This window comes from Heliconius melpomene, chromosome 7, assembly GCF_056956725.1.
Source record: "Heliconius melpomene rosina isolate 202511_hmr_F chromosome 7, ASM5695672v1, whole genome shotgun sequence".
Classification (NCBI taxonomy): Eukaryota; Metazoa; Arthropoda; class Insecta; order Lepidoptera; family Nymphalidae; genus Heliconius; species Heliconius melpomene.
Window position 1 is genome coordinate 12985663 of NC_140395.1, and position 19417 is coordinate 13005079.

Genomic DNA, 19417 nt, shown 5'->3' on the forward strand with positions numbered 1-19417 from the left:
CCAAAGAAAACAAATATAAAAGTATTTTTTATGCTTAAATTTGAAGCTTAACACTAGAAGTGCCGAAGATTGAGACCCCCCTTGAACCGCCGTCGTGACAAATTTGTCCCATTCTACTTATTATGTTGATTGTTGGTATAATACAAAAAAATATTATTAAAATAATTCGTAAAATATGTAGATCATCTTTAATAATCAATTCTTATTCTTTAACAAACATAAAAGTACCAAAAAACAAAACACAAAGAAAGAATCAAATATTTCAAATACGTTCTAAGGTCATGATAATTAAAAAGACAATTACTCTAGTTCTACTAATTATATACGGAGCATATTTGAAACTATAACATAAACTAAATTATTATAACCCCTTAATTAGACATGTAAGTTTACCTACGTTATGAAACTTACCTAATCACGCCAAATTAGTTATATTACACAAAGTTTAATCTATATATTATACAAATTGAAGCTGGAAACTACTGACAGAGTGGAGTCGGAGTCGGAAGAATAGCGTTGATGTATGGCAATATCAAACATAAATACACTATTTATATATTTTTTAGTAATATATGGATATATCATAATCTATATAAATATATAACATACATTTAGTATCAGAACAGCGATCAGTAAAAATATTTTTTAATTTTAGTTTGTAATTGACATATGAAATGTTTATGTTTGGATAACAAATAAGTTTTTAACATTAAACGTGACACAATCCTGCACTAAAAGAGGCATTCATTAAAGAAAAAACAATATTAAACTATAAACATATGAATTAATTATCGCAGTTGATAATCCGGATAATCGCGAATCCGTATAATCGAGATCTGGATGATCGAATTTCTAATGTAATAGTATAAGTACATGTTTTAGTTAGACCTAAGAGTCCACTATAGAAATTGTCATATAAATCGTTGGCAATATAAAACGGAGCTCACAGTTAGCTGTTCTTACGTCTACATATTAGAGTAACGAAGATATATACGGCGTAATCGTGTTAAATGACTTGTGAGAATACGTGAGCTCCTTCATATTTCAACTAGGAACGTAGAATAGAAGAAAATTAAATAATTGTATGAAATATACGTGTTTTTATTGTTGGGGTTCTCATAGGATTTTACGTGATGATTGTAGTTTGAAATCTATATTTTCGTTTTATATCTGTACTAGCGACCCCCTTGCGGCTTCGCCCGCTTTTACTACTGGATTATTCATATAATGTATGTTTGCAAAGCACTTAAGATAATGTGAAAATTAATTAAACTCTAATGCAACCCGCATTTTCGTAGTTTCAATAAGGATTTGCCAATTGTTTTACTCGGCAAGGATTTTTAAGTAGGTACCGTAATTTTAAATCTGTGCTACTAATCTTTTCAAGTACTTATTAAAATATATTTAAATTACTATTTTTAGATAGTTAAATGACTATTTTTAAACGGAAGAAATTATAAACAAAAGCCTACCTACTAATAACTACTACAAAAAATATGAAACCAAATATATCGCGCTGAAATAATACATTTAACTCCAATTATCCAATACGTGCAAAAGCATCTAAATCTTCGTTGCTATGCCTCTATAGCGGGCGGGTTTTTTTTTCGAGCTTGTGGTTAATGCTGAAGAGGGTATTCCTGTCCCTGATGAAAAGCAAGCACTACGTGGCTGCCTGTGAGGAAAATTAAATAGAATGCATTGGCCGGGAATCGAACCCGTGCCGCCCGCGTGGCAGGCGAGCATTCTACCACTGAACCACCGATGACTATTCATGACGCGCTTGTATAAGCAAAACCTTACGGGGCGCGTTTCGCAGTAAAGATGTTTTGATATTGTAACAACTTCTAAGGTACTTATTAAAATGAAAAAACAGTAAAAGACAGTTTTGATCTACACTAAATGGCCAACCTAACTAATATACTTATTTATATGCTGAGAGTAAGGGATAAGAACAACTTGAGGAGATACAGCTGATGTGTCAACGGCGTAATGTGTCAACAATTAAATGAGTTTTTCTCTAAAACTATTCGCAATTTCGAAATAGTGTAAAAAGCAAATTTTATCTTCGTTTAATGTAGAAAATTAATAAAGTATTTTAAAGGATAAGGATTAATACCATTATGGAAAAATATCCCTCACAATAAAAAATACATTGAAATTACTATTTTTAGACAGAAATATGATCACTACACGTTATCCTTAAAAGATAAAAATATGCTCTCGCGGACTTTTTTGTAGATCTTATTAAGACGAACAATACTCCAGTACATTTTTTTCATGTAGTACTTACCATTAAAGCAGCGCATGCGCGAAAGTGTCTCAACGGGTAGGACTTAAGACACATTTATCGTATTTATGTTAATTTACATAAGAACGTACAAATAATAAACTATATATAAACCTTCCCTGAGAAATACTCGACCTAATGGTGAAAACCGCATAAAAATCCGTTGGGTGGTTTAGAAGAAGAAGAGTTAGAAAGTTCAGACAGACACGAAAAGCGACTTTGTTTTATAAGATATAGGATAGGCAAGGCCAAGGAGTTACCAGGTGGACTCAAGCATTTGGAGGTCCCCAGGTGTCACTATATGTTGGCAGGCAGTTCAGAATTGATTGTCTTGGAGTTCTTTATGGGAGGCTTCTGTACTACATAACAGTGTATGGCTGATATAAATGAATATGTATACATATTATATTTAAATTTGGAACCTCCTTTTTTGAAATCGGTTAAAAACTAAAACTCTGGTACAATGATATCTATCATATAAATAAAAATATAAACATTTTCTAAGACCATCCCAAGGAAATAATACAATTTACTAGAAGCAGCATAAGCTATTGTTTAACTCTAAATGAAACAACTTGAATTTCAAATGCAGGCAGGTGTATAAATAACAAGTAGACTAGAATAGTAGTGCTGACAGATATTATACGTTTAAACTCAACATTAATAATGCTTGCTCTCTGAACAGCTCTTTGTTACCTTATATAAGAATGATCCGAATGAATACTTCTTACGGAATGAGGATAATATAGGGTATATTATAAATATAAGCAATGTCATCAGAGGCCCAAGGAGACAGAGTCAGGGGCACAAGCATGTGACTGTAACTCGACAACTAGTGGGTTTGATTTCCATTCGGGGAATTTAAATATTTACTTATTTTCATTTCTTCGCCAAAACGGCGCGTTAAATTCTCTCAATGTGGCTAATCCTAATCAATCTAAATAAATACCGCCTTTTACACAATATTAAGAAAATGTTACAATAAGTTAAATCAACGTACGGTGTTGTTATAGCAAGTAAATAGATACTTTTTTGCTTTACGCTATATTCCGCATTTAGCAGATCGGTAAATAGTGCGATTCTAGTGTTAAGACACTCCGTTCCCCACTTTCCGCTAAAAAAATCAAGATTATCCAAAAATTAAATATAACCAATTAATAAGTACCCTTAGCAGATCTTCTACTTCGTAAAATATGAGAATAGCGTCAATATTAAAAGTACAAATTCATACTAATTTTATCATTCATAATATGAATTATTTGTAGTAGTGACTACTTTGTTCCCACACTAGAAATAATATTCTATACATTCAAATACTTTAGTACAAAATATTACAACTTTAAAATAATACTGTAGAACTACTGTTGAAATAATAAAGGATTGTACTGGAAAATATTTCATTCAGAATGGATATGAATTGTATAGAATTCCTTCATAAGCTTTATATTTGCATTTAATTAATTAAATTTAATTTTAACGTGAGCATAGTTTTGAAAGGCATAATGTGTAATTAAATAATAACATAATTTCAATTATCCAGCCAGTCGTGGCGCAGAGGCTCAAGCGTGTCTAAGCGCGACAGGTGGTAGATTCGATTCCCCTCGTGGAAATGAAATATTTTTTCTTTTCTTTGGTGTCGGTGCAAAGCGTTACTTTGAATTATACCACTCAATACGCAATGTCTCCAGAATTGAGCAGAAAGTGGGAACGGAGTGTTTTAACTCTAGAGTATCACTGCTTACCATGCTTCCCATAAATAAAAGCAGATTAACGCTGTTTGCCGGACTCTTGAGATGCTCAACTCTTAAGTTATTGCATATTGACTGGTGAAAAAATTTAATAAGTATTTCCAATTATTGTTTAAGTATTAAATAAATAAAATAATTGTCACGTTGAAATAACAAAAATAAATAAAAAATATGATCTTACAGTATAAATTCTTGGCCAAACTTATACGATCTATTTAGTATATTTATAGTATTTTTTTAAATCAACAGGAAAATTTGAAACAATCTCATTAACTAATATCCAATAAATGAATTAACGATAACTGACGACTGTCACTTGATATCTGACAGCAAGGGACTGTCACGTGAACCCTTGTCACGTTCACAATACAGATGTTGGATAATTAATAAAACTTCCTGAATTCACCAATAAAAATAAATATTATTAAAAATCTAAATTACAATTACACGTATACTGTAAACACGTAAACTGGGAAACGGAAGTGCCTAAAAATAGGAACCCAGGTTCCCTCTGCTTACTCTGCTATGTGCAGTAAAAACACTAAAAATACCTTTAAAAATATATACAGCTCGTACATATTTTAGCATAACTCATAGGCTACGAGTACAAAGAAGACCTATAATTTTGATTATAATATAGTGTTACAGGATGAAGCCGCACGTCGGTGGCAGGTAATATATAAAATAACTATCTAAAATATCTTTACAAAAATTTTCCTTATATACCTTTTTTAGAATCTAGCAAATTGATGTAATCTGAAAACCTAAAAGGATTTCGTAAGTCTATTGGAAGAAAATCTCTAAATTTTGTACAAAAGAATATTTAACATAGCAACAAGTGAAAATGTTTATTTTTAGTATTATTTTTGTGAAAGTATTTTTTTAAATGAAATTGGCTTATAAATAACAGAAAATAAGAAATATAAGACTAGACTCAACGCTGCTCGCTAAGTTCTAGAGGCGGATTAGCGGAACTTAACTCCGCTATCATGTATTATTGACATATATAACATTTAACATATTCTATAAACGTAACGGAAAATTATTTTCAGTCAGCATTTACTTGACGGTACAACCTATCCTTTGAAATTAGATTATCTTCAGGGAAAAGATATTTTTTGCTATCAAAGAAACTGTTATTAAGGAACTGAAGGCAATAAGACAAGTGAGTTAATAGTAACGAAGTATAATTGTACAAAGGAAAACCAAAATGCTTGAAATTATTTTTTTCTGATTCATCTTTAGTAGAATCAAATTGAAAGAAAAATCTTTTAGCACTGACGTATTTCAGAATTTTTAACTACATTCCACATCACATAATAATATTATAATTCATATATGTTTTTGAAACTCTTGTTCCTCAAAGGGTAAGCAGGGTCAGCGTTATGATAAATTAGTTATTTATCCTCTTTCAACCTACCAAGAATGTATAATATGTATGCTGTATAGGAAGCCGTTGGAAAATGCTTAATTTTATAATTAAATTTTACCTACAGATTTGACAATAATATATTATTATTTAAAAATCTCTGATTATAGTAATATAACTATGGGGAGACTATACCGTTTGGCATTCCTTTCTCTCTGGTTGCATCGCTGGAGTAAAGCGTGAAGCCAAAAAAAAAGTACCTATTACAATTCAAATTATCTGAAAATAGTATATTGATTTTTCACAAAGGTGCACTTATTGTCTCAGTCATGTTATACACTTTTTATACGAGATTTTATATTTATTTATAAATTCTTCTTCGATATTTTGATTGAATACTAATGAATAATATGAATATATTATATTTAAAAACAAGTGAATAATATACATCAAAAAAACCCAACTGCATAAATAATATTATGTATCCAATAAACAATACAGTACTAAAACAATAAAATTATTTATCCAATAGCATCATCAAGACAAAACCAACGACGACGTATCATTTGTCACAATCGGTTCATTAGTTTAACAGTTACAAGGGAACAACGCAATACGCAAACATACATACGCACTAAAAACATACCTTAAGTTTCGTCGCAGTAGGACAAAAACGTAAATTACTCTATTTAAAATTAAAATTCCGCTTTCAAGATTACTTTTCTTATAGATCAGATTAAGTCCATTTTAGAATCATTATTGGATAGAATATCAAATAAGGTGAACTGAATACCTTTAAACATAAATAGAAAATTCATTACTAGAAAATTGTTTGCACTTCAGTTTCTTTAGTCGTCGCTTTTCATAAATGCAGCTTTAGAAAAAGTTCCTCAATTATTAGCGTTAATACCTAAAGCTTAATTGTTGTATACGGGCTGCCTGGCTTGCAATTGAACTGCTGTCCAACTGCCATTTCTTTTATGTAGTTTTAAATATTAATATATCTTCTTCACAGTGCTGCCCAGGGTATACTGTACAGGACTTCGTTCTTCGTTCATTATGACAGGGCCTGCCATAATGAGAACCGCGTATCTTAACACTAGGTTCCCAGGTTCCCTCTGCCTACCCTGTTGTGTGCGTGAAACAGCCTACGGCTCACAGGGAGGTTTAATGTTTACTTCCTTTATTTTATTAAGGAAGTTGTGAGGTAATAAATATCTATTTCATACCATTTTTATTATATATAAAACGTATGAATAAATGATAAGCGTAATATCGATATCTCCAAATAAACCTGTAAGAATCGACGTGAAACATTCGAATGAGACGATCATTCCAGATATAAATATATTCATTGAAAAGTAAATAGCCGAATACATGAATACGATTGCCTCGATGCTGAATTTTATTTCAATATAAAAGGAGTAGATATATTTTTATTTGTAAGCAGTTTGCAAATTTAAATTAGAAAACCTTTGACTTTTTCATAATAAGATATGAATTTAGTAAATAAATAACCTAGTGGTTGTCTGTCTTTGACTTTGATTTTATAAATTGTAGAATTTCGTTTCCCTTGTTCCCTTAGGATTTTTTGGAAAGCCTCTCTTACCCTACTATGTGTGCAGGGTACAGCGTACCAGAGCGAAATAAAAATATAAATTTAAATAAATATTTCATATTCTCAAATGGGGATTGAACCCACTACCAGTCGCACATTTGTGTCTCTGCGCCATGACTGGCCTCAATAATAAAAATAGCATAAACAAAAATAAACATACGTACTCGTATTTAAGGAAAATCTTCTTCCTTTTACATATTGTCAAAGAGAAATGTGATAAAACCCTATATGCAGAACACATACCGTGACAGGCAATGGAGGATTTTTCCTCCAAATATTTGTAGTGCCGGATACTGGGTATAATAAGTTAACAGAGTTTCGTATCCAATAGGGTTATAAAGTTTTTCTTCGTCTTGAATGGTTGAAATAAACGCCGCGTACTGCCTTCTTACCAGAGCGAGAAAATGAACATTCGTTACCTTCCGGGCATCGAACCCACGGCCGTCGCAGTCAAATATTGACGCTTTGGCGCTGCGCCATGGTGGGCCCTTAATATTATCTGTATATCAAAATATGTAAATATTTAAAAATATATATTATATTAATATATTAAAATGTTGACAATATTATTTGATATAGAGAGAGATATATATAAACCTTAAAGATTCCGTAGGTCAAGAGACGAAAGTCTTTCAATTGATTTCTGATAATAATTTAAATCAAGATCAACAATTGAACTAGAGAGGATAAGTTATCTGAAATAAGCCTATTATTTCTTAAGTGGTCATAACGACTGTCCCTTAGGCTGAAGTGGCCCTTATTAGTGGTTCAATTCAAAATAGATTTGTTCGAAAGGAGCCTAATATAAAAAAGTAAAAAAAAAAATTTAAGTTAAACGGTTTTATATTGCAGATAAATGTACTAAAAGCTAAAAAATAATTTCATAGAAATTATGATTACTAAAATTTAATCGTGGGGCACGTCCAATATCTACAATTGAAAGACATAGCGTGAGACTTCACCCACCTAGTGGTAAGTAGCAAGTGTCGTTCCCCACGATTTTATTTTAGTAATCATAATTTCTATGAAATTATTTTTTAGCTTTTAGTACATTTATCTGCAATATAAAACCGTTTAACTTAAAATTTTTTTTTTACTTTTTTATTTTTAAGTTTTTAGTTTTTATTTCTCATGCTATTCAATTCGTTGAAATGAGGCTCGATGTCTCATTATTGCAAGGTTAATGGAGAATGTTACGAACGACCCCCCCAGAGGTCCAATAGAGGGACAAGGCTATGTACAACAAGATGTGCCTGAATCTTGAGGGGAAAACGCTAACGACATATCATTTTTATCCACCTAGTGCCATACAGTTCTCGGCGCGCTTTTACCTTTTACCTTGGGTGGTACCCCTAGCGACGTATCATTTTTAGGCACCCTATAGCCACACAGTCCTCGACAGGATACCAGATCTTGACTTAGGTGGGAGATTCATATTGTAATTGTGTATAGTATACTGTATTATACTTACCAAGCCCTTTATTTTGATACCCATATTGATGGGATTGAAAACTACATTATCCGCCATTTTGTAGCAGTGGCCATCTTTGATTTTGATTTTGTATAGTGCACTGAATTTTACTTGACAAGCCCTTTCATTTGATATCCATATTGATGGGATTGAAAAAAACTAAGTTGTCCGCCATCTTGTAGCGGCGGCCATCTTGGATTCACAATAATATTGAATATGGATAATTGTATTGTCACCAGAATCAAAGGCGTATACCAAATTTCAGATCAATCGGTTAACGGGAAGAGGGTTAAATTTCAATTACTAAATTTGACCCAAACAAACAAACGGGGTGAGCTAAATAAAACCGTTTAAAAATGTAATGTTCGTTTTCTATTGCTTTCACAATAAAATTTGGTTAGCCTGACTTAATTATTTTCTTGTATGTTATGTCAAATATACTGTAAAGCTATATTATGAATGTAATGATATTTTTTTAGCTTGAATTAATTAAAGTAAATGATAAAAATAATCTTTATTAAAAAATATATTGTTACTATTTTTTTTTCTAAAACTATGAAAGTCCTGGTTGTCTTGTTCCCTTAGGATTTCCGGGAAAACTTCTCTGTGTTATCCTATCCTCCTCATGTGGGTTATTTGGCAAATTTCAAGGATATTCGCCGCATTTTACGCAACATTAAAGGCTACCTAGGTTTCGATTGTTAATATAAGTTTTTATGTATAATTTCGAAGTTAAGTCTAGAATTTGACAAAGCATGTTTTATATAACGCTATCAGATTTCATTTTACGGTTCTGCGGACACCATGAAGCTATTCAATTTCATTGGAAATGTCAACATTTTAGTTACAACCAGGCGTATTATCGAGAAAGCAATACCAGTTTTATAGGCACTGGTTAATGGTTTAGAGGTTATCGGCCCAGGCTCGAGCTTCTATTTCTCCGTTTAAAATTTCTACGAATAAGGTTTAGTTAACCAAGGCTGACATGGCGCAGTGGAAGAAAAAGCGACGGTTGTGAAGTCCATTCTATATTATTATATTATATTACCATTATTTACTTCTCTCCGATACAAGGTGTAAAAAAACATAATGTAAAGTGTTATATAAATTATGTTCATTGATAAACAAGATAATTTAGATAAATTTTTAATTCACGTGTCATTTTTATTGCACTTATAAATTTGATTGCTGATATCAGGATTTGGTCATGTGATGAATACGAGTTTAATGTTGTTTTGGTATTGGTTTTTTTCACCTTTACGCTGTATCATGCTTATAGCAGAATAAGCTCAAGAAATCTAGTGTTATTCTCCGTTCACTACTTTCTGCTAAATTCTCGAGATATTGCGTGGAGTGGCAGAACTGACTTGTCTTTGACGTGACTTTGTCTTGTTATCAGAGCGGGGAATTGAAAAGAAGCTATTCCCCGAAGCGCAAATCGAACCCGCAAATCGAGCTTACAGTCATAAACGAATGATGATGTAAATAATTCATTTCAACATTCGTGTATATTAAATCAAGTAAAAAGCAGTCATATAAAAAGCTTCAACACAAATATTTCGTATATCTTATCTGTGTTGTGTGCTCTCGTAATGCACTCCACTAAGTGCTTTCCTACTTCACGAGAAAACTGACACGGGGAACCTTAGTTATGTAGTTCTTGTATGACAAACAGTCGAGGGAAAATTGAAGGTGACGGCATAGCTGGGAACCTATTATTCAATATTATTTATTTGACTTCAAGTGTATATTCTTTCCATATTGATATATTTAATTAAACACAAACATAACTCAAATGGAAGCTAGTGTTAAGACACTCCGTTCCCATTAAAACATTTATGTTCCCGTTCGTGTATTTTTATAGGATTTTAATATAATAACTACTTAAGTGCCGAGGCCAGAATTAGCGCAGGGGCACTAGTTGAGTCGGAACTCAAGTGTCAAGTGAACAACAAATAATACCTAGCAAAAACAGACGGAGCTAAACAAAATATACGACTGAACGTAAAATGCAAAAGTTTGAACTAATTTCCTGTATATTATAGTAAACCGATCCATAAAGAAGGGTTTCCTGCTTCCGCCGGCGCGCGGCGCTCCGCAAACCAGACTTTATTGCATCCCTTTAAAGATTTATATCAATACTATAAACTTCGCTTGGATATTCATTTCATGTAAAATATAAGATTTTTTGATTTTTTTGTGAAGTTATAAATAATAGCTACGTGCACATTCTTTAGCACATGTGGCATTTAGTGTAGAAAAGTATGTTTTTTTGTGTTTTTAAACTATGTTTTTTTTTGTTTAATCTGTGTCAATAACTGAGGGTGGCAGGGAGGAGGGAGGGTATAAAAGATATATAATGTGATGTTGTTAAAAATATTTTTGTATGTTTATCTGTTGAAATGATGAAGAAAGTCGGGATCTTAATACTCATACTTTTTTGGAAAACGGAATTAGAACCCACGCCTCTTGGAAACAATTCACCTTTTACCGTGAACGATTACCAAGAGGCGCGAATTCAAACGCTACTTTTTTTTAAATTTTTGTACGTTTTCTAAAAAACAATGTTTTTTTTAAAGCTTTTAAAGTTAATCTCATATTTTTTTCCAAGAAAATCCTTCGCCTTATAAGATTTGGCTATTTCTCAAAGTGATAATCCAAGTAAATGGTGTCGCTGACAACGTTGATTGATTTGCTATCTCTTTAATTAGTTTTTTTTAAACATTCGTTTTAAATCCTCTTTACGAAAATGTATAGATTTGTTGCATTACACGCAACAGATGTGAGTTCGATTCCCACTCGACGTAATGAAATATTTTCAACACAGAATATTTCAACATTGGACAGAAAGTGGAGAACGAAATATGTCAACACTGAGTTCTTTATGCCCACTGCTATTTGCGGGATAAGGCATAATAAAAAAATGTTTCAGTAAAACACATACTGCGTCTGTTTAACACCTGGTAAATAATGCAAATTTATATGATAATTAAACTGACATTAATATCTCAACGAAAATGCAAACTAACGAGTGTCAAAAATTAAAATAAATGATTGTATTGGAGGTATTTCAATAGCTATTGAAAATGAAGGTAAAAGTGCAAAGTAACTATGATGGTCGTTCTCCCAAAACCAATACAAAATAATTTCATTTCATTGTACTTAAAATTTAACATGAGTTAAATTTGTAACAATTAATTAATACTATAATTAGTTATTATTATTTTTAGTGCACGAAAACACGTTCGATTACGTAAGTGTTTACTTACACTCTGAAACCTCTTAATTATCTACAAGTCTGTAATGTTATCTCTATCAAAATTTACAGATCGTAAAGGAAAGCCTGTGAAATACGATGTAAGCTTATGTAAACTTTTTCTTTGGAAAAAATGGTCCAAGTTACATTTCAAATAATTTCCAAATATGATATTGTATTTATATTATTAGATAAAATTATGGGACTGTGTATTTTTAATAGTAATATTGATATCAAAATTATAACATATATGTGCTAGTCACATTAAAAAAAAATGGTAATATTTATTAATTGGGTGCACCAATAGCAATGTGTTCATGGATCAGTTAGACCATTTAATGACAGAATTACGCTACGGAGAACGCTGAAATTGGTCTTGTAAGTTTCTTGGGAAGTGTAGAGGACCCAGCCCAGAGTCCCAGCAATAGAAAGATAGGAAGATTTCACGCAATTCCAACGACACCAGGAAAAAACCAGATTTTCCTTTATCCACGCAATTGAAATTGCAAATTAGAACTAGTCGATTATTTTCATGTGCTACATTTAAAAGTGGTCTGATTTTTTTAAAACCTATATTTCATTTCAGTTATTTTTACGATGGCTTAATCTATCGTAAAATTGCTCTCGCCAAGATTAACGCGACATCTCGTTAACTATTAGCAATCATATTAGACGCTTACGTAACTTCGAAATAGGCAAAACAGATGAATTTGTGAGACAGACTTGCGATTAATTGTTTATATTTTGTATATTATATATATTTTGTATATTATACAATATTAATATACAATTATATATTTTGTATATTATGCAAATAGCTATTCAGAGTTAGCTTTACAAACATAGTGCCAAGACACTCCGTTCCCAATTTTTCGTCCTAGCATTTTTTAAAATATTAATTCCGAGGTGAAATCGAACCCATAACCAGCGTTTATAAAACCATAGCTATGATGTCCATTCATTCTATCATATTTTAAAATAATTTTATGTAATTGTACTTAAAATTTAACAAAAGATTTTTATTTAGGAAGCCGGTTATGGCGCATGCAATCGCGACAGGCTAAGGGTTCGATTCCCACGAGAGAAAATTACATTGAATATTTTTATTTTCTCTCTCTGGTTGTTACCAGAGCCTTAGGTGAAAGAATTGGAATAGAACTCACAAATCTCTCATCAACGGTTAACATTTTAGTTCAGGATTTAGCTGTAAAAAGTTTCTTCCTCATCTCAACAACTTCCTTAATTGATGGATTAAGAAAAAAACCTTTATCGCCTTAAGCTCTCATTTGAAATGGCGTATACCTATTGAGGAAGATCTTTTTTTGTGAAGTCATAGCCGGAGGGAGCAGGCGTTCTAATACCGCTACTGGCTCCTTATTATAATTTTTTTTTTACAGCTACACGCTGAATCCCGCATGTAGCAGGGTAGGCAGAGGGATCCTAGTGTTATAATACTCCGCTCTCCACTTTCCACTGACCTCAGCAAGCATCGCGTATTGAATGGGTGAACCGCGGTTCACCTCGACAACAAAGCGGAAAAAGGAAAATATTAAATATCTGAAATTTGCACGAGTAGCAATCGAACCCACAACTTGTCGCGTTTACAGTGATTTGCTTGTGTCCCTGCGCACCGACAGACCGGCATTATTATTTTTGTGACTTAAAAACGACAATACTCATATTTGTTACTATAGCTGAAACCACAGTGTTCCGTAATATTAAAAGTAATTTTTCTTTAATACTTTTAGTGAAAGTATAGTAAAAATATTATTTTCTTATAAGAATAGTCGTCCATAAGTTATTGTGTATACATTTTATAACCCATCATTTATTGTATTCCTCTCTTATTGTTAGAAGTACTTCTATACTAGAGAAACATTTATTTTTGTGTATGATAATAAAAATAATAGCTTTTTCTTCATTTGTTTCAGATATTACATTCAATGATAGAGAATATCGAAGAAGTTATGAAAGAACAAAATTCTTGAAGAACAAAAGTTGATAAATTCAGTAGCGAAAAGTATGCCAAAAAATATAAATAATAATAAATGAGCTACATATAAAAAAAAACCAAAAGAGATATTCCAAACATGATAATATCAACCGTCACGCTCGACGGTTTATGATGTCAATTTAAATAGACTAAAAAAATTATGCCGACCGAATGGAACTATAGTGAATCGTACAATGACAGTACAAATATTTTTGGCACTGACGACAACTACACGGAGAATGGAAACACTACTTTACCAGATCCTATCGAAGATAAGGCAATCCAGGCTGCTTTTTGTACGGCATACACTATTATATTTGTAGTTGGAATCTTCGGTAATGCCCTTGTTTGCTATGCGGTAATCAGGAACCGAGCTATGCAAACAGTCACTAATCTCTTCATCACGAACCTTGCGTTGTCAGACATATTATTATGCGTATTTGCCGTACCGTTTACACCACTGTACACTTTCTTAGGAAGATGGGTTTTTGGGGGCCCCTTGTGCCATATCATGCCTTATGCACAAGGCTGCAGCGTCTATATTTCTACTCTGACCCTAACGTCAATTGCCATAGATAGATTTTTTGTGATAATATACCCATTTAAGCCGAGGATGAAAATCAAAACGTGTATCGGCCTTATTGTTTTTATTTGGGTGTTTGCTTTGTCTGTTACTTTTCCTTATGGTTATTATATGGCTTTGCAAGATGTGTTTTGCGCAGAAAAGTGGCCTTCGGACCAGATCCGTAAAGCCTTCGGGGCCGTTACCACCATCATGCAATTTGTGATACCATTTATTGTTATGGCGTTTTGTTATACATGTGTTAGTGTGAAATTAAACGATCGATTAAAATCTAGGCCTGGTAGTAAGAATAGTAAAAAAGAAGACGCAGAAAGAGAGAGAAAGAGAAGAACTAATAGAATGCTAATTGCTATGGTGGCAATATTCGGTCTGTCGTGGCTTCCACTAAATTTGATAAACATAAGTAGCGACTTTTATTCCTTAGCTGAGGACTGGAGGTACTATATGGTACTGTTTTTCATTGCGCATTTCATTGCGATGTCTTCCACATGCTACAATCCTTTCCTATATGCGTGGCTAAACGAGAACTTCCGTAAAGAATTCAAGCAAATACTCCCGTGCCTCGGGGCTTTTGTAACAAAAAAACCGAAGCGAAACTTCAACCAATCAGAGAGAACAGGTATGTATCGTTCAGAAAAAACCTGTAATGGAAATGATACAATACAAGAGTCTCTCCTGACGTCGACCGTGACTAAGCCATCAGTTAGATATAAAATAGAATTTAATGATAAAGTTAAAATGTATGAAGACGATGTAGATAACATAAGTCCTGATGAGAAGCCAGAGGAAAATCCTAGTCCTAATGAAGACTGCGTTAAAATGTACATGTTTGTAAATAAGTCTACTGTAGCTACGGATAAGGAACCTATTGTATCTGCGCTTTAATATAATAGTAAGTATATTTTTGCTTATTTTCTTTTTTGAACGAACCCATAATCGTTGCAGTTTTTATAACAACATATAAAATATATTAAAAGTAACGAATTTCTATGGACATTTTTATATAACAACACTTAAAATTTATTCAAACATTTAAAAAGAATCAAACAGAATTATATCATTTTGATAACACTTTATCATACACTTAAATACTTATCAAGAGATTACATGTCATAAATAATTCGTAATTTAGCGAAGCTTATAAATTTTCAGTATTTAGTTTATTTATAATAAGAATAAGTATATCATATATATTTAGACGACAGATATGACGAAATCGTCTTCGATTTAAAAGTTTCTGACTTTCCACGAATTTATAGCATGTTAAGTGGCGGAACTCAACGCCACGCTTTGTCCAAACGAAGAAGAGGAAATAAAAACAATTAATTCCCCCGACCTGGAATCGAACTCACTATCCTCGCGTTTACAATCAGACAGATACTGTGCCCCTGCGCCACGGCGGTCTTCTATATTTGTTAAACGATTAACAAATAAAGAAACCTAAAACGAAGCAAAAAAAAAAGGTAAAAAACCGAGCAAATCTGGTTTAGTAATAAAATCACAATAGCCTGAAAATGAAATTAGAAATGTAACAAAATACGAATTTAGATAGTAATATCATTTTTATTGTTTATAAATTCAGATTTACGAGCAATATTGTACGCTTTGGTTTAAAGAATGAAATATTTTTTATGTCTTATTCGAGTTAAAAATATGAAGTTACTATTCTAGAGTAGACTTGGTTTACGTTGACTTTGAGATATAAATGTAAAATTTGGGAAATAAAATAAAATAATAAGTAATAAATCTTTTTAAAAATAATCTTCCTAGATATTTTTTCATAATGTAAGTAAGTCCTTTCATTTGATACCCGTATTGTTAAAAAAAATTGTTATCCGCCATTTTATTGCGGCGGCCATTTTGAACTTACACCAATATTTTTATTGTCATCAGAATTGAAGTCGTAACCCAAATTCCAGTTCAATCGGACACTGGGAAGTAGGTCAAGTTGAGTTTACGAGATATAACATACATTACATACACACATACTAACACGGCAAGTCAAATAAAAGCTAGTAATATCCTCTGTCATGATATCACGCTTCAATGTGAATCTGAAGTGTGAGCAGGAAGAAGTGCTTTGTCTAGTATGGATGGCATTGTCGTATCGATTTCGTGTTTGTTCTTCAGGTATTAAATAACATCGACTTTTTAAAATTATAAATATATATTTCACGTAAAAACTACAGTGAGTTTAGTTAGTTTCTGTCTTTACGAATACGAATTTATTTAATTATATATCCATAGGGTCTGTTTCTTTTATATACTCAGAGAGTAATATTACAATACCTATCACGTTTGCCCCCGGGTTATCGTAACTTCCATGCTTTTTAGAAATAAATCGTAAAATTGACACCTTTCGGCGTTATCTGGACGTGAATGGCATATAATAGTCGTGAGATCTTACTTCAAAAAAACGATTTTTTTCTCGCTGCATTCTTGACATAGCAGCGCAGGAAAAGGATCCTGGGAATCTAATGTTAGAAATCCTCACTTTCCGCCGAACTCTTTTAACCTAAATTTTTCACTTCGTGACGATTTTCGTAACTGTAGGTCCACGGAAATTACTCTATATACTCTATCCATCTTTTGATTGCGTTAACTAAAAAACTTGTATTTTTTCTATGCATCAAGACACCTTCATATGTGGTTCATAGTAGCTTGATACTTCACGCGATCTCGATATAAATGGTCATGACAGACGGACAGACTAACAAAAGCGTGATCCTATAAGGGTTCCTTTTTTCCTTTCGAGGTACGGAACCCAAAAAAATAATAATAATCCTAATGTAATAACGTGATCCACACGTTTATGAAATTCGTGTATAAATCGTGTTATTTGATGTGACGCCATCGCCGCTGTAAACATTACACTCACGTCTCGTGACGTCATGAATACCACTTCCTAGTTTTACTTAAGTTGATTTACGATTTTGAATACTTACTCAATCAAAGACGAGAATGTAAACACTCGTAAGGCTACCACGGCTTAGGTGAACGCGATTGGTGTAGGTTCGAGGCCATATTTGGGGTAATTTTGGATTTTTTTTGTTTCCCGCTAGCCTAATGTTCTAAAAAACTTTTTATTTATAAATTAAACAACAACATTAACATTAAGACGAAATTTTTCTTTAAAATCTCTGTTTTGTTTATGCCATTTTTAATAAATAATTAAACAACGTTAAAAATATGATTGACCTCAATATTATATTTCCTTTTTAAACAATGATGGCTAAGAATGCTTCGGTTGTTGATCTCCACTTGGAGAAGATAAGCAGCGGCGTTAAGTCTCGAATTAAGGCTAAAAGTGAGAAAATGAAGAAGTTGTTAAAAGATAAAAGAACGATCAAAACAAAATATAAAGAGAAATATTCAGAATATTAAATTATCTATTGAATTTATAATTTAACAGCACATTTCACACCCGACCACTCAACATTGATTCATACATTTTATTTGCAATAAAAATATCGATCGAGTGCTATAACGTAGTAAAATGTGAACTCGGGAATTTAGGTGGTTATAAAAATACACTTTATATTTAAAACACGCGGCCCCTGAAAGGTTACAGCCGGACTTTAATATCTATCTATATATGGCTTGGCTTATTAATTATTTATTATATTCATTATTATTATTATAATACGGCGTTGAGTTCTGCCACTCTAGAATTCAACAGAAAATGGAGAACGGAGTGTCTTAACACTAGGTTCCCTCTGCCTACCCTGCTGCGTGCGTGATACAGCATGAAATATATGACACATTAATTAATATATAAATTAATAAATTAATTTGAATTAATTAATAGTAATCAGTCTATATAAACTCCTGCTGTTTCTAAGAATTAAAGAATTTTAAGTCACGTGCTTTATCTATATACGTATCGTGAAATGTAAACAATTTATTTCCTCCAACGGCAATCGAACCCACGACCCTTTGCATTAAATGTTCTCTATTTATCTGCAGTGTTGTGCCTTAGAAAAGCTGATTTAACATGCAATTCATCATTAATTGTACCAAATTAAGCATTAACTATTGATATGTTAGTCGGATGTTAGGCTGTTCCAATAATACGCTTATTGTCATCATATATGTATGCAAGATTGAGGCCGCGTGGTGCAGAGACGCAAGCGTGCGACTGTAAATGCAATGGTTGTAAGTTCGATTCCCACACTAGGAAATGAAAAAAATTATACTTTCATTCCTTGCTCTGGTAACGAGGTAAAGCGCGACGTCGAGTTCCGCCAGTCAACAACCAATGCCTCAAGAATTTACGAATGCGCAGGTTCCCTCTGCCTACCGTGCTATGTGCGGGTGAAGCTAAAAATGAATTATATATATAGTAGATATCTGTATGTGTATAAAATATAAATCATATTCTATTACTTATTACCTCTATATTATTAATAATTAACTTTCTTTTGTTTCAGGTATCTTATAATGAAATAATTTATAAGGACATCACTAAATAAAAGATTCGCAACCTTTAAGCTAATAGTTTAAATGTAAAAATAAAATTAGTATAGAAAAAATATTTTAGTGCAATCGTAGATGTATATATATAAATAAAAGTAGATATTTTCGTCTGTATGTAAATATTTAAAAAAGCAGATATATCAATATGTTCTTAGGAACGTGAGCCCATTGGTAAATTTGCTTTTGTTTCTGAGATATTGTATGTATGTAGGTATGTATAGTATTTTTATAGTAAATGTTGAATTATTTTAAGGCCTTGTAACTTATGTCAATGGAGGAATATGTGCAATTTGTTGTAATTATGTTATAAATAATAAAGTGTACCAAAGACAGTGTTTTCGTTTTATTTTTTTATCACGCTTCACGGTGTATTCAGCACATAGAAGGGTAAGCAGAGGGAACCTAGTGTTTTTCAACCTTTTTCCACTTTGCGTTGTATTCTCGAGGCATTTGCCTTGTTACCAGAATCAGGAAATGAAAATATTAAATTTGTCACTCCTTCGGGAATGGGGGAATGGGAATCGAATCCATTTTCGTGGCGTTTACAGTTGACGCTTGTGCCGTTTCGCCTCAATAATATTTACTTCTTATTTCCGTTCTCAGGTACTAGTAG

The 19417-nt window shown here is 32.4% G+C and overlaps 1 protein-coding gene across 2 annotated transcripts in view; it reads left to right on the forward strand.

Annotated features, from left to right (window-relative positions):
- Positions 1-19137, forward strand: part of LOC146537917 (prolactin-releasing peptide receptor-like) — a 41665-nt gene extending 22528 nt beyond the window's left edge. For both annotated transcript variants that reach the window (XM_085187954.1, XM_085187955.1), the window contains 2 exons: positions 13684-15220; positions 18759-19137. In XM_085187954.1, coding sequence (XP_085044080.1) covers positions 13906-15213 — 1308 coding nt within the window. In that variant the 5' untranslated portion in view covers positions 13684-13905 and the 3' untranslated portion in view covers positions 15214-15220; positions 18759-19137. The remainder of the gene's footprint in view (positions 1-13683; positions 15221-18758) is intronic.
- The last annotated feature ends 280 nt before the right edge of the window (positions 19138-19417 follow it).